We start from the raw sequence: 16,570 nt of genomic DNA, 5'->3' as shown, positions 1-16,570 counted from the left end.
GTCTGTGGGGGGGAACAATCATGAACTATCACGGAAATGGACTGGATAACCTAACAACTCCTAGAGAAGGGCAGGACAATAAGGATAATGTTTTGATCAAGTCAATGGGAAACTGGGATAGCATTTCCAGGTACTCACCGGTGAAGGCACTGCGACAGATGCATGTATAATCATTGACCAGCTGAATGCAGTCTAGGCTACCATGAGGGCTACAAGGGTTGGAGAGGCACTCATTAATATCCCCCTCACAGCGCTCGCCTGCAAAGCCTGGGAGACAGTGGCAGCTGTAGCCCCCAATTTGGTCAATGCACTGTCCTCCATTAAAGCAACGGGGTCCTCCCAGATCTGAAGCACAGTCATCAATGTTCTCCTCACAAAGATGGCCTGTTAAAACAAGTGAGAGAAACCAGAGCCTCAGGCGTCGCGGCCTCATTTCTTATAGTTCATCAAGTTACCAAAGTCGACCTTCCATTTAATCCAGGCTCATCCGGGTTAGGATCCCTGCCCAATTCATTTACTTCAGCCTCAGATTATCCCCAATGAACGTGTGGGTTAGATTGAGCCTGGTCTCAGTGGTACTTCATTTGAGCATTTCCAGTGGTTTTCATTTTTGTTTAATTTATGGTATATATATATATATATATAGGAATTATCTCTCGGAGCGATTGTTTGCTGAACACTGCCAGACAGTTCTGCATTGTCACTTGAAAGGCTACAAACAGCAATTTTAATTTAGTTTGGTGGTAACCCTGAAACCTAATGACAAGAGTTTGGATCAACATACTTCAAATAATCAGCAATGGAACAAGTTGACAGAAGTGTCTGTGGGTAGAATACAGGCTCACGACTGGCAGGGCACCACTGCTGGGCATCTAGGACAAGCTTTGGACATTGCTAGGGATGGTAGTTCCACAAGTTCCCCTTGGCAGCTTGTTCTGTTTAACCTATTCTTCGGTCAGAAACTGTAGGGAAAGTGTCCTAAATCCATCACTGGTTCTGCCTCAGATAATAAGATATAGGATCCAGCTGAAGAACCAACCCATAACTGATCCAGTTGAATCATATTTTCCTCATTCTTTACACAGAATACTCCAATTCTGGTTTGACACGATGTATTCGTACCTGTTGCCAGGGCCGGCTCTAGGTTTTTTGCTGCCCCAGCCCTGGGCTCTCTCTCTTCTCCCCCCACCCACCTCCCCAACTGCACCATCCTGCCGGCCCAGCCCTGGGTCACTGGTAACTCGCTCCCAGGGTGGATCATTCAGCAGGAATTTTGGATGTGCACAGAACACAGACAGGACTGGTTCCCATATAGTTACAGAACTGCAGTAAAGTGGAACAATTTTTAGCTTGTGTGATTGAAGGATATCTGGATGCATATTATAAGACTGTCCTACATAAATCAGGAAAAGCTGAGGTGCCTTTATTATTCTTTTGTTCCATTCTTTGTTTCTATGGGGAATTTGCCAATGCAATATCACTGTCTTCCTTTTAAACAAATAAAACTTAAAAAAAAATTAAAAAAAAAGCAATGGCTGTTGAAAATAGCAATTCCAGTCCTAATAACCACTGCGAAGCATTGCTTGCTCAATTTATTCTACTTTTTCTACAGCAAGTTACAGTGGACCAGTATATTTGATTTGGGAGAAATGAAGTAACAGCTGCCCAAATTGAGCTTGAGTACTCCTGAATTTTGAGGGTGTTCAAATCTAGAAGGCAGGTGCTAGATTCTCTTTCTGAATATTAGCTAAATCTGGAAAAGAAAAGTCAATTTCTTTTTCCATGGCTCAGAAGTATAAATCCTCCTATGTGTCTGGTACTGTATCTAAAGCTGCCCAGGTCCTAGTAGAGCCTCCCCTTGCTTACTTTTCATTTTAAATTCTAGTGGGATCTCCCTTGCTAGGCTTCAGATAGAGAGGTGCACTGTTCATTTAGTCCACCCAATTCTTTCTTTGGGGGAGAGCCCAGGGCTGGGGCGGCAGGAGGGTGTAAGTGGGGGCCAGAGCTGGGGTGACAGGGGGTGTGGGTACGGGGGGGGAGAGCCCAGGGCTGGGGCGGCAGGAGGTGCGGGTGGGGGGAGAGCCCAGGGCTGGGGCAGCAGGGGGTGTGAGCGGGGGAGAGTCCAGAGCTGGGGCAACACGGGGGTGTGAGGGGGAGCCCAGGGCTGGGGTGGGGCCAACAAAAAACCTAGAGCTGGCTCTGTTCCTACCATTCACAGCAAGCTGCAGCATGAGGTTTCAGTTCCACGCTCCTTCCCCCTCCCTTTCCTGTTAATTGCGGCCGAGGGAATGCTGGGAAATGTAGTTCTTTCCCTGCTCCAGGGCCGGCTCTATAGGCAGGGAGCTAACCAAGGAACTACAGCTCCCAGGGCCCCCTGTTGGTTCTCAGCTCCCAGGCCAGATTCGTGCGCCCCTGCAAATTTGCCTCCCCAAGCAACTGCTTGCTTTGCTGGTGCCTAGAGCCGGCCCTGCCTGTTGCAAGAGGCACAAAAGAATGAGAGAACAAACAGTGGTTATGAAGGAAGCCAAAGGCCCTAGGTGAAAGAAACTGTGATAGGAACACGAACAAACAGAATCCACAATAATTCTTTCCTCCCTAGCTCTTCAGCAGTGTACTTAGTGCTGCATAACCTTCAGAGGAGAAAAAGTTAACAGGGCAAGAAATGTCTGCTCTCATTGGCTCTAAAATGCAAGCTTGTATTGAAAGCTATGTTTTGAAAAACAGGTGACAAACAAGAAGACAGAATGGAAGTAGTATGTTGTTAAACCTTAACCCTACAGTAATGCAATTTTGTTTAAGAATTTCCTTTAGGGAAGTTTAATATATGAAGACAAAAAAAAAAAAAAAAAAAAAAAAAAAAAAAAAGAGAGAGAGAGAGAATTCTACCATGTAATCTTTAATGGGTTCAGTAGTAGCAACCTTATGTTTTTTCCATTTAACTTTTGGGGATAGATTTAGTTACAGCCGCTGATTTGAGCTGCTTTGGAGCAGTGCAAAGTAGCTGAAGTGTATTGGTCAGATAACAAAAAACAGCTGCAAATCTGACTTATCAGAACAGCACAAAGAAGCCAGAGTGCACTGCTGCACTGGGCCCTTAATTTGCTATTGAATTATTTGTTTCCAGAGAGGGTACTATAACATTTAAATTGAACGATTTCTAGGCAAACATACCAAAGTAAACTTCCAAGATATGAAATTGTGGCATTTGTAGGTAAAGTAGAGCTTCAATTTTATAAATTCTGGTTATCTACGAAAGTATGGAGGCAGACTGTGCCACAGAAAAGGATAGGGGGAGTGACAGAGGCTGTTTGGGGCGTCAGCAGGGGGGTGATAAGATAAGATAGTCAGTGGGAAGACAGCATAATATGTCCATATAATACATATGGATAAAACTAAGCCATATGTTGTTGCATGTGATATCTAATTTAAATATTGGGTTTTGTGTGCACATATGCATTTTAGTTTTCTTTTGGTTTCAGACTCTTCTAATAAGCCAAAACTTATTTTTCAATATTTTATTTCAATTAGCAGTAAAACCACTATATAATGATTACAAATGCAGCAATCAAGAGTATAATGTAAACTGTCTAATGTAAAAAGTCACAAGAGCCATATTATGTCACTCATTGTTTTCTTAGGGCATGTTTACACTTAAAACACTATAACGTAGCAGCTGTAGCGCTTCAGTGGAGACACTACCTATCCTAACGGGAGGGCTTCTCCCATCGAAAGAAATCTTCCATTGACCTAGCGCTGTCTACACCGGGTGTAAGATCAGTATAGCTGTCTCTCAAGGGGGTGGATTTTTCACACCCCTGAGAGACACTGCTATTCCAATGTAAGTTCCTAGTTTAGACCTTATAAGTATGGATGCATTGGAAACTCAGCAGATTTTGATCTCCAACCAAAATACATGAGCACAGTTTGCGAATGGTCAAGACTCAGACACACTGGGTTATGAATAAGTGACCAATTGGAAAATAGTCTTGCCAGTTGAACAGACAATGCCAGAAGTTGCCAGCTCCTTTTGTTTGGCCACTCCCAATATGTGCATGGCAACAGCTATCTTCATCAAGGATCTCAAACACTATTTTTTTTATTTAGAGATAATACAGCTCTTTGGGGTCTAATTTACACAGAACTTATCTACCTAGTGGCTCAGTTAAATTTTCTGCCTCTAGGATGCAAGATTTTAATCAAATTTTCTGCCTCTAGGACCGGGGTGGGCAAACTTTTTGGCCCAAAGACCACATCTGAGTGGGGATATTGCATGCAGGGCCATGAATGTAGGGCTGGGGGTTGGGTTGTGGGAGGGAGTGTGGGGTGTGGGAGGGGGTGTGGTGTGCAGGAAGGGGCTCAAGGCAAGAGGTTGGGGTGCAGGGTGCGGCAGGGGGCTCAGGGCAGGGGGTTGGGGGGAGGGGTGCAGGGTCCAGCCTGGCACCGCTTACCTTGAGCGGCTCCAGGAAGCACCCGGTACCACGTCCCTGAGGCCCCTGGGGGGAGGGAGGAGGGTGCAAAGGGTTCTGTGTGCTGCCTTTGCCAGCAGGTACCTCCCCCGAAGCTCCCATTGGCCACGGTTCCCCAATGAGGGCTGCGGGGGGCTGTGCCTGCAGGCGAGGGCAGCGCTCGGAGCCCTCTGCCCCTTCCTTCTCCCCCAGGGGCCGCAAGAACATGGTGCCGGCCGCTTCCAGGAGCGGTACGGCCACAAGGGTGGCAATCCCACAGGCCAGATCCAAAGACCTGATGGACCGGATCCGGCCCTTGGGCCATGGTTTGCCCACCCCTGCTCTAGGACACTCATTTATCAGTTTCTTCATTCCTTTGAACTCAAAACTCATTTTTCTTTGGACATTTTCCTCAGGATTAGCAACTCAGCAGCACTTGCAAGTTAAAGAACTCCAAGAGAATGTATATGAACTCAGACACACCATGCCCAAAAAGCAAGGCTTGAAAACAGCTGGCATCCATCTGAGCCATCTATTCAGCTCTACCTGGCACAAATTTGGCCTTACCTGGAGATCCTGACAGAACAAGGAGCAATGGTCTCAAGTTGCAGTTGGGGAGGTCCAGGTTGGATATTAGGAAACACTATTTCACTAGGAGGGTGGTGAAGCACTGGAATGCGTTACCTAGGGAGGTGGTGGAGTCTCCTTCCTTGGAGGATTTAAGGCCCGGCTTGACAAAGCCCTGGCTGGGATGATTTAGTTGGGAATTGGTCCTGCTTTGAGCAGGGGGTTAGATTAGATGACCTTTTGAGGTCCCTTCCAACCCTGATATTCTATGATTCTAACTGTGCTCCAGTGAGGGCGTCACATTTCAGAAAAGAAACTGAAGAAGATTCAGAGGAAGATAAAAAGTTTATAACTGGTTTGGGAAACAAAATCTATGCAGAAAAGCTGAACGAAGTAGGCATGTTTCATTTGGAAAATGACTAAGGGGAGATAAGTATTTGCTGACTAGTGAAAACATTTGATCCCATGTGCACTTTATAACACCTTTCTCTATATCTACTATGGCAAAACCAACAGTAATAGCTTAATGTACAGCAGGGAAAATGGAGGTTAAATTGAGCAAACGTTATATCAAACACGCTATCAAAGGAGGTTATGGAATCACCATCATTGAAATATACAAGCTTGCCAACTGTTAGATGACTATGGGGTAATCAAAATCAGTTTAGCTGCCGTGGAACAGGTTAGACCAGATTTGTTCAAACTTCCTTCCCACAAAAGGATTCCGTGACTGAGGTTAAGTGGAGACTGAAATCTTAAGAACTTGAAGAACAAAGGACACTGGAGTTATGCAAGCACTAAACACACTTTTTACACAGCTAATACCATCCTGGCTAAAGTAATTCCTGATGTTATAATTTATCCAGTTCCTTTTTTAAAGGTAACGGAAGATATTTGTTTCTCTCAGGCACTCAGAGTGCTTGACTCAACAGCCCTCTTCATGAGGAAGTACAATAAGCCCTGGGAACTCTATGGCATTAAAGCCAGTCCACCAAAACAGAAAGTGCCTCTTGTAGTTTTTACATAATTGCTGAGTTTCCTACCCCGAGTTCCTGGTGGACAGGAGCACATGAAATGATTGACAAGATCAATGCAGGTTCCTCCATTCTGGCAGGGCTGGAACTGGCACTCATCCATTTCGTATTCACAGTTGACTCCTTGGTACCCTGGCACACACTATCAGTATAAAAACCAAACAAGTGTAAATAATCTTCACTTAGCATGAACACAGTAGCATACTCTGAGACTGACACACCCTAGGCTAAAACAGGACAAAATACTCTGCGGGCCAAATGCTGCCCTCATTTGTTGCTGTGCAACATCAGTAATTTCAATGGGACAGCATAGGTAACCAAGCACAGAATGTGACCAAGGAACTATTGAATGTCTGAAGGCGAACGATCTTGTTCCGGTGGACAGCTTACAGGATGCACATGAGAGAGACAAGTTGGGTGAGATCTTTTATTGGAAGAGCTTCCGTTGGTGAGAGAGAGAAGCTTTCAAGAGCTCTTCTTCAGGTCCAATAAAAGATTATCTCCCACACCATGTCTCTCTAATATCCAGGGACTGACACGGCTACAACTACATTGCATAGTAGAATCTCACATGACACCCATGGAACTCCTGATTAGATTCAGCTGCTGTAGAAGTTGACTTGTGTTTTAAGTGTTATGTAAATGCAACCCCCACAGGAAATGTGCCTCCAAGATCCTGCATGTACCACCATTCTCAAGGGCCTGGGAATGAGGGTTGGCCACAATAACCTTTGGAGTCAATCCACACAGCCCTGTACATCAGCCATAGGGATCAGGGAGAGGACTTGGAGGCACTTCCCAACCTGGGAGGCCAGTGGACCCCACTTCCCTAGCAAGATGAGTATAGGAAATTTTGTAATATGTTCTAGTTTATTTTCATGTAATCACAGAAGTCAGGGATGGGAGAGGTGAAGAAATCCATCCCCCTGGGGGCATAACATTTTAGTAACTAGCTACCGTATCACCTTATGCGGAATACTGTCCACTATCAGCCGGAAGGTCCTTCTGGAGTGCTGCCTCCCTCCTTGCCAGTATCCAAGTTTCAACTTATTTTCAGGTGTATTAGCTGCGTTTTTCGCCACATGAAACCTTGTTTTGCTGTTTGACCACATTTCTAATAGCTTTAGAGCTCTTTGGACTATGACTAACTGGTACATAGAACTCTTCTCATTAAATATAATTGGAAAATGTCATTAACATGGCACTTATTCTCCTCTAGAAGGAGAAAGGACCCAACACCTTCCTCTACCCCAGGGGTTCTCAACCTGAAGGTCGGGACCCCTCAGGGGGTCACGAGGTTATTATATGGGGGGAGGTGTCACGGTCAGCCTCCACATTTATAATGGTGTTAAATATATTTAAAAAAGTGTTTTTAAATTTATAGGGGGGTTGCACTCAGAGGCTTGCTATGTGAAAGGAGTCACCAGCACAAAAGTTTGAGAACGACTGCTCTACCCTACGAGGGGACACACATTGCTCTTTAATTGTCACTCTTTGTTTACAGTTCAGGTACACTAATTGTCTTGGGTACGTCTTGTGCATACCAAACACAACTTGAGTAAGGGTATGTCTACACTTGCAAAGTTTTTGCACCGTAAGTTTCACCGGTGATAGGGAATCGGTGAAAGTAAAGGGCTGGTTTGTGTATTCACTTAATTCCTCAGGGGTCAGAGAGTGTTTACGTTAGCAGCACTTTCATCACAGATGAGAGCAGCGCTCTAGGGCAGCTATCCCACAGTGCAGCTCTCTCCAGTTTGATGATGGGTCTTGTGGGAAGGGGGATGGGGGGTGATCACGGGCATCCTGGGTCCCTGCACAGCCTCCTCCTCCCCAAATACTGATAAGCTCCAGTAGCTCAGCATTGCTCCATGCAGGGGATCACTTGCTCGGTGGAGCAGGCATTGTCACCTGGCCAGATACGTGAGCACTTGCCAAGAAAACAGAAAACAGAGTTTCAAAGTTCCCGGGGCTTTACAGGGGGAGGGGTGGATGTCTGTTTACCTGGCAGCAGAGCTGCTGGCTAGAGTGGTCGCCTAGGCACTGTGGGACATCCTCTGGAGGCTAAAAGCTGTGTAAACAGGAAGAATGTGTCTTCACTTGCATATCACCACAAAAGCATTACTGATAAGAGCTGTATGCCTCTCGTGGAGGTGGTTTTCTTTTTGCAGTGAAACTTCTGAGTTTCGCTGCAAAAAGTCATTGGCAAGTGTAGATGCTCCCATGGTTTTTGAGCAAAAAAGGGACTTTTTCTGCTTTAAACGGCAAGTGTAGACATGCCCCAGGTCTCAGTGTTGTTTGGGAAATGATCAGATATACTTGCAAAGGACCTGGTAACCATTATGGGAAACAGATCACAGTAAAAATGATAGGATTTGAGTGAAGATTTGTACAATGAAAATGGAGGTCAGTAAGAGCTAAGCATCTTCCTTTTGTCCCTTATGTATCATCCAGCTTTACCTCACACTGATATCCCCTGAGATAGTCATGGCAGGTGGCACCGTTCCGGCATGGATTGGAGGTGCATTCGTCCAACTGCTCTTCACAGTAGCTGCCAGTGTAGCCCATGTGGCATCGGCAGCGATGACTGTTTCCCACATCAAAGCAAATGCCAGAATGCTGACACAATTGGTCTACGTGGACTCCTACAATAAAAATTAATTAAGCAAAGTAAGCAGCCATCTCAAAGCAACATTTCGGAGAAAATGCTCCCAACTGCCCTCATAGTCACGAGTTCACCTGGGAATACTTACGGCTAGACCCAACCCACACAAAACTTCTACCCTAGGAACTATTCTTTAAAACAAGACTGTTCACCCTGACAAAGAATCACCCAGATTCTGGACAGGCCACTGCCACTAGCCCCATGGCAGACAATGACTGGCAGTGCCAGCTTGGATACTTTTATTCATATCACTAGATATTTTGCCACTTGGTGAGTCTCTGCGTCTAAAATGTACATAAAACGAAGTGTGCAAAGACTGGTTTCCACCCCATCCTCATCACCTGCCGGAGAAGCCCTTTTCACCCCTTGTATTGAGAATACCTCTTCCAGACATTCTTGGAAACAGAATTGGATTTGTTCCAAGATGACTCTTCTAGGAAGACTCTGCAGCACATTCCATTAGCATCAGGTTTTTTCCATCTGCGTTATTTGAATTCGGTAATGGAGTACGGGCCCAAAAGTTGTAGGCAGATGAAGCAACTACTGACCAATATCCCTCAACCACATATTTAAGGCATCAGTTGTGTAACAGACCTCTTTCACCTACAAGGAGGGCAGGGTTTCAACTTGGTCTTTTGGGGATTCACCAGAAGGGCATAAAAACAAATTAGTCCAACAGCATTTTCAAAGGGGCAGCCCTTATGGAACAGAGATTACTGAAACCCTGAACACTGAAAAAAAGAAATCTGATGAGGTTCAACAAGGACAAGTGCAGAGTCTTGCACTTAGGAAGGAAGAATCCCATGCATCGCTACAGGCTGGGGACCGACTGGCTAAGCAGCAGTTCTGCAGAAAAGGACCTGGGGATTATAGTGGACAAGAAGCTGGATATGAGTCAGCAGTGTGCCCTTGTTGCCAAGAAGGCCAACGGTATATTGGGCTGTATTAGTAGGAGCTTTGCCAGCAGATTGAGGGAAGTGATTATTCCCCTCTATTTGGCACTGGTGAGGCCACACCTGGAGTACCGAGTCCAGTTTTGGTTCCCCCACTACAGAAGGGATATGGACAAATTGGAGAGAGTCCAGCGGAGGGCAATACAAATGGGTAGGGGGCTGAGGCACATGACTTATGAGGAGAGGCTGATGGAACAGGGGTTATTTAGTCTGCAGAAGAGAAGAGTGAGCGGGGATTTGATAGCAGCCTTCAACTACCTGAAGGGGGGTTCCGAAGAGGATGAAGCTCGGCTATTCTTGGTGGTGTCAGATGACAGAACAAGGAGCAATGGTCTCAAGTTGCAGTGGGGGAGGTCTAGGTTTGATATTAGGAAACACTATTTCACTAGGAGGGTGGTGAAGCACTGGAACGGTTACCTAGGAAGGTGGTGGAATCTCCATCCGTAGAGGTTTTTAAGGCCTGGCTTGACAAAGCCCTAGCTGGGATGATTTAGTTGGTCCTGCTTTGAGCAGGGGATTGGACTAGATGACCTCCTGAGGTCTCTTCTAACCCTAATATTCTATGATTCTATGAACACAGACTTAGGGGAGTGTGAGCTGTTGCTAGCTTTCCCTGAGAACTAGTCCCTAACTAGGGAGAAGAAAAGTGTTCAATAAACAAACTGAAGGAATCAGAGGGAGTTTGGACTTAATGCTTCAATGGGTGGAAGGTACAGAGAGTGTCTGGGGGCCATATCTCCTTTTAAAACCTCACCTAAGCCTTCCACAGCTTAATACTGCTTCTCTGTGGCCCCATAAGGGCAAACATCTCCCAGATTCCAAATGCATCTCAGGAGGGGAGATCCGCAATGACAATACTTTGAGAACTACTGTTTGCTACAAGCACAGAAGAGCACTACTTACCCCTCTGTGAAGCAGCCACCTGACAGGAGACGTTGGGCACGTCACAATAGGCGCCAGTCCAACCAGGTGGACAGATGCATTGAGACTGGGTTTTCCTCTGGACGCACGTGCCTTTGTTCTTACAGGGAGACTTGCTGCACAGATCCATGAGTGTCTGAAAAAACAGATCAAACAACTGAGAAGTAGAAAAACAGTATTCAAAGCAGTAGGTTGGAGAAGGCACTGCAAAAGGAAATTCCCCAGCCAGCTAGCCAGCCAACTCCTTGATAGGACCTGTCTCTAAGTCCCTGAATCCAAACAGCGCATGCAATGTCAGTTTTTCACCTTTGCCCCTCTATGCCAGACTGGGACAATGCCACCTGCCTGAATCTTCCTCTCGATGAAACCAGAGAGATACCTGGCCCCAAGAGGGTACTCTGATCTCAGCTACATGCTTCCTTTGTCCAGGCAAACTCAGCAGAACTGGACTGATGGTCCAGGCACTGAGAAAGGAAGCATGCTGCCCACTTTTGAGCTCTCACCTGGGACCCTCCCTGACAGAACTAAGGTGATTCGTGCCATCAGCAAAGTGAGCAGGTGGACAGAGAAGTAATATTACCAATGGAAGCATGAAGATTTAATTTCAATGCTGATTTGTTAAAATGTTTCTCACATCTAAGCCCTTGGAGAATCATTTTTGCCTCTTCCCAGGCTCCCACCTTCACATTATCAGGAAGCCTCAGTAAGTCAACAATCCCAGAATCCACATTTTTCACTGAATCCCTGCACCCCAATTTCTTCCTTTTCCAGGAAGGGAGTGAGATGTCGAAGTCATTTATGCTCTTTGCCTCCATCACCTGCCTCATTAGCTTCCCCTGCCTATTTACTCCCCCCTTTGCAAGAGCTCATTCTTTCTGAAGTCTCCTGCTTTCCTGCAAAAAGAAGAACAGGAGTACTTGTGGCACCTTAGAGACTAACAAATTTATTAGAGCATAAGCTTTCGTGGACTACAGCCCACTTCTTCGGATGCATATGCATATGCATCCGAAGAAGTGGGCTGTAGTCCACGAAAGCTTATGCTCTAATAAATTTGTTAGTCTCTAAGGTGCCACAAGTACTCCTGTTCTTCTTTTTGCGGATACAGACTAACACGGCTGTTACTCTGAAACTTGCTTTCCTGCAGTTCAGTTTAAATTTCCCCAACATTCCTCACTCTTGGTAAAGGGATAAAAGAATACTGGGCCTATTGATTTCTTAAACATAAACAAGGAATGCATTGTTCAAAATAAAGAATTTCCAATTCTGTACAAAAGACACAAAACAACTGAATTCCCACTCAACTAATTAGGCTTGCCACTCCAACAGATCTGTCCTGAGATAACAACAGAGATAACGTGGGTGAGGTAATATCTTTTATTGGACCAACTTCTACTCGTGAAAGAGACACGCTTTGGAGCTACACAGAGCTCTGCTGGGACCGACCAGCTACACCATCACTCCAAACAACAATTTGAGATGACAATACACCTTTACCAGTTTATTTGCTTTCTCAGCACCTAGATGTGAATTATGTCAGCCTCCTTCTCAGACAGATTTGGAAGAGAAATCTGGATTGTCAAGTATGAAAGGAATGAACTCATCCATGTTTCAGTCCTTTCTTTTCTGGGCTTAATCTGTGACCTTTGCACTTGAAATGAGTTATTGGTTACTTAACATACAGGTTTCTATAGCTTCTCATTCATTTTATTTAGTCCTTGTTGTTCCAGCTCTTCATTAATTATATCAAGCCTACGTTCTACAGAGACAAACTATAATGTCTGCATCCTGTAGTCTGTTAAATCCCGCCAATGGTGTTAGTAAATTCAGGGAGTCTAGAGATCCTTGTCATAAACAATGCATGTTATGATATGATCAAACTCCTTCTTGTGTTCATTTTGAAAAAAGACGGTTACTCACCGTTGTAACTGTTGTTCTTCGAGATGTGTTGCTCATATCCATTCCATTAGGTGTGTGCGCGCCGCGTGCACGATCGTCGGAAGATTTTCTACCCTAGCAACACCGGCGGGTCGGCTGTGGAGCCCCCTAGAGTGGCGCCTTCATGGCGCTGAATATATACCCCAGCCGACCCGGCGCCCCCTCAGTTCCTTCTTGCCGGCTACTCCGACAGTGGGGACGGGGGGCGGGTTTGGAATGGATATGAGCAACACATCTCGAAGAACAACAGTTACAACGGTGAGTAACCGTCTTTTCTTCTTCGAGTGCTTGCTCATATCCATTCCATTAGGTGACTCCCAAGCCCAACTTAGGTGGTGGGGTCGGAGTGAGACATTGCTGTGTGCAAAACCGCTGACCCGAATGCAGCATCGTCTCTGGACTGCTGCACTAGTGCATAGTGAGCTGTAAACGTATGGACTGATGACCAAACCGCCGCTCTACAAATGTCCTGTATCGGAACATGTGCCAGGAAAGCAGTCGAGGAGGCTTGGGCCCTCGTGGAGTGAGCGGTGAGGTGCGGTGCTGAGACGCCTGCCAGGTCATAGCAAGTCCGGATGCAAGACGTAATCCAGGAGGATAGGCGTTGTGAGGAGACCGGTGAGCCTTTCATTCGGTCGGCCACTGCAACGAAGAGTTGCGTCGTCTTTCTAAAGTGCTTTGTGCGGTCAATATAGAAGGCCAGGGCCCTTCGTACGTCCAGGGAATGCAAACGTTGATCCTGGCGAGTGGCATGTGGTTTGGGATAAAAGACCGGGAGAAATATATCCTGGTTGATATGAAATGGAGAAACCACCTTAGGGAGAAAGGCAGGATGTGGACGAAGCTGCACTTTATCCTTATGGAAAACTGTATAAGGGGGCTCGGATGTAAGCGCCCTGAGTTCAGAAACGCGCCTTGCTGAGGTAATGGCTACGAGGAAGGCTGTCTTCCAGGATAGATACAAAAGTGAACAGGTGGCTAGTGGTTCAAATGGAGGACCTGTGAGTCTGGAGAGAACCAGATTAAGGTCCCACGTCGGGACGGGCTGACGCTGTTGTGGGTACGTCCGGTCTAAGCCCTTGAGGAACCTAACAACCATCGGGTTAGAGAATACCGAGGATGCGAATTCCCCTGGGTGAAAGGCTGATATAGCAGCCAGGTAAACTTTGACTGAAGATATCGCCAACCCTTGCTGTTTTAGGGAGAGGAGATATTCCAAAATGAGAGGAATAGGTGCCTGCAACGGGGGCGTGGCTCGTTGTTCGCACCAACATGAGAACCGTTTCCACTTGGCCAGGTACGTAGTCCGTGTTGAGGGCTTTCTACTGCTCAGCAGAATCTGTTGGACAGAGTGCGAGCATTGCCGCTCTGCCTGGGTGAACCATGGAGCAGCCACGCTGTGAGGTGGAGTGATTGCAGGTCGGGGTGACGCAGCCGACCGTGGTCCTGAGAAATGAGATCCGGACATAATGGAAGCGGGATCGGTGTTTGAACCGAGAGTTCCAACAGTGTGGTGTACCAATGTTGTCTCGGCCACGCTGGAGCGATCAGAATTACCTGTGCCTGGTCTCTGCGCAATTTGAGCAGTACCTTGTGGACCAGAGGAAACGGAGGGAAGGCATAAAACAGGTGGTCTTTCCAGGGAAGGAGAAACGCATCCGAGAGGGAGCCCGGAGCTCGACCTTGTAGGGAGCAGAACACGTGGCACTTCCTGTTGTCTCGAGATGCAAACAGGTCTATCTGGGGAAACCCCCACCTCCGGAAGATGGAATGTATGATGTCCGGACGGATAGACCACTCGTGTGTCTGGAAGGACCTGCTGAGTCGGTCCGCTAGAGTGTTCTGGACTCCAGGGAGGAACGATGCCGTGAGATGGATTGAGTGGGCGATGCAGAAGTCCCACAGGCGAATGGCCTCTTGGCATAGAACTGACGAACGTGCTCCTCCTTGCTTGTTGATGTAAAACATGGCCGTGGTGTTGTCGATGAGAACTAACACACAACGGCCACGTAGTTGATTGAGAAATGCCTGGCACGCCAGGCGCACCGCCATCAGCTCCCGAACATTGATGTGCAGGGCTAACTGGGGTGCAGTCCACAGGCCCTGGGTATGGTGTTCGTTGAGATGGGCGCCCCAACCCAGAGATGAAGCGTCTGTGACCAGATGCAGAGAGGGTTGTGGGGCGTGAAATGGCATCCCTTCGCAGACCACATTGTGATCTAGCCACCAGGTGAGGGAGGTCAGGACCGAGTTCGGGACCGTGACCACCATGTTCAGGCTGTCCCGATGTGGACGGTATATTGATGACACCCAGGTCTGGAGTGGGCGAAGCCGAAGTCTGGCATGCCTGGTTACGTACGTGCAGGAAGCCATGTGACCCAGCAGGGTAAGGCACGACCTCACCGTGGTAGTTGGGAAGGCCTGTAGCCCTTGAATGAGGCTCGTGATGGTGCCAAAGCGGTTGTCTGGCAGGATGGCTTGTGCACGTCTGGAGTCTAGAACTGCGCCGATGAAATCTATTCTCTGGGTAGGTTCTAGAGTGGATTTGTCCTTGTTGAGTAGGATGCCCAACTCGTTGAATGTGTGCACTATTCTGTGGACGTGAGCTTGAACTTGCTCTTTGGTGCGACCGCGTACCAGCCAGTCGTCTAGGTACGGGAACACCTGTATCTCCTGCCGACGAAGGTACGCTGCCACGACAGCCATACATTTCGTGAACACTCTTGGGGCCGAGGATAGGCCGAAGGAAGGACTGCAAATTGGTAGTGCACCGTGTTTACCACGAATCGCAGGAAGCGTCTGTGAGGTGGGTAAATTGAGATGTGAAAGTATGCGTCTTTCATGTCGAGGGCGGCGAACCAGTCTCCAGGATCGAGGGAAGGGATAATGGCCCCCAAAGAGATCATGCGGAACTTCAACTTTACTACGAATTTGTTGAGTCCGCGCAAGTCCAAGATGGGCCACAGACCTCCTTTGGACTTGGGGATCAGGAAGTAACGGGAATAAAATCCCCTGCCCCTTAACTCTATCGGAACCTCCTCTATGGCCCCCATGGCCAGGAGCGTAGAAACCTCCTGTATAAGAAGTTGCTCGTGAGAAGGGTCCCTGAAGAGGGACGGGGAAGGGGGGTGGGAGGGGGGGATAGAAGAAAACTGGATAGCGTATCCCTTCTCCACCGTGCGGAGGACCCAGCGGTCCGAAGTTATAAGGGACCAAGCACGGTGGAAGTGGGAGAGGCGATCCCGGAAGGAGGGGGCTGGATCCTGGGGGATGACTGGGGCGCCGTCCTCGACCGCACCTTCAAAAGTTCTGTCTGGGGCCTGAAGGTGGTCTAGGTGGCCCTTGGTTTTGGCCGGGTTGAGGGCCGGTCCACCTTCTTCTACCACCTCGCCCTCGCCTCCGGGTCGAGTCCTGTCTCTGACGAGGCGGGGGGGGGGGGGGGTAGAAGCGCTGAGGCTGCGGCCTAAATGGTCTGCGCTGAGGGCCCACAACATGCATCCCCAGGGAGCGCATGATTGTTCTCGAGTCCTTGAGGCTCTGCAGGCAAGAGTCCGTCTTGTCCGAGAACAATCCATGTCCCTCAAAGGGCAGATCCTGTAGGGTTTGCTGCAGCTCCGGAGGCAAACCCGAAACTTGAAGCCAGGAGATCCTCCGCATAGCGATACCCGAAGCCAGGGTCCTCGCAGCTGAGTCTGCTATGTCCAAGGAGGCCTGCAAGGAGGTCCGAGCCACCTTCTTACCCTCCTCTACCATGGCTCCAAACTCCTCCCTGGACTCTTGGGGAATCAACTCCTTAAACTTCCCCATAGAGTTCCAGGAGTTAAAATTATAACGGCTCAGTAGCGCCTGTTGGTTCGCCGCTCTAAGTTGCAGCCCTCCGGCTGAGTAAACCTTACGGCCAAACAAATCGAGCCGCTTAGCCTCTTTTGATTTAGGCGCTGCAGCCTGCTGGCCGTGGCGCTCTCGTGCGTTCACTGATGCCACCACCAGTGAACACGGTTGGGGGTGGGTATACAAGTACCCGTAGTCCTTAGACGGGACAAAGTACTTCCT

General features: G+C 47.8%; 1 protein-coding gene across 1 annotated transcript in view; it reads right to left on the bottom strand.

Annotated features, from left to right (window-relative positions):
* Window positions 1-16,570, bottom strand: part of NOTCH2 (notch receptor 2) — a 154,711-nt gene that overhangs the window by 18,358 nt on the left and 119,783 nt on the right. Inside the window, exons 19-22 of the mRNA XM_054036931.1 lie at window positions 10,565-10,718; window positions 8,504-8,688; window positions 6,056-6,188; window positions 139-384 (exon numbers count right to left, since the gene is read on the bottom strand). Coding sequence (XP_053892906.1) covers window positions 139-384; window positions 6,056-6,188; window positions 8,504-8,688; window positions 10,565-10,718 — 718 coding nt within the window. The remainder of the gene's footprint in view (window positions 1-138; window positions 385-6,055; window positions 6,189-8,503; window positions 8,689-10,564; window positions 10,719-16,570) is intronic.

The sequence above is a fragment of the Malaclemys terrapin genome, chromosome 8 (assembly GCF_027887155.1).
Source record: "Malaclemys terrapin pileata isolate rMalTer1 chromosome 8, rMalTer1.hap1, whole genome shotgun sequence".
NCBI classification, from domain to species: Eukaryota; Metazoa; Chordata; order Testudines; family Emydidae; genus Malaclemys; species Malaclemys terrapin.
This window is presented reverse-complemented; position numbering and strand designations above follow the sequence as displayed.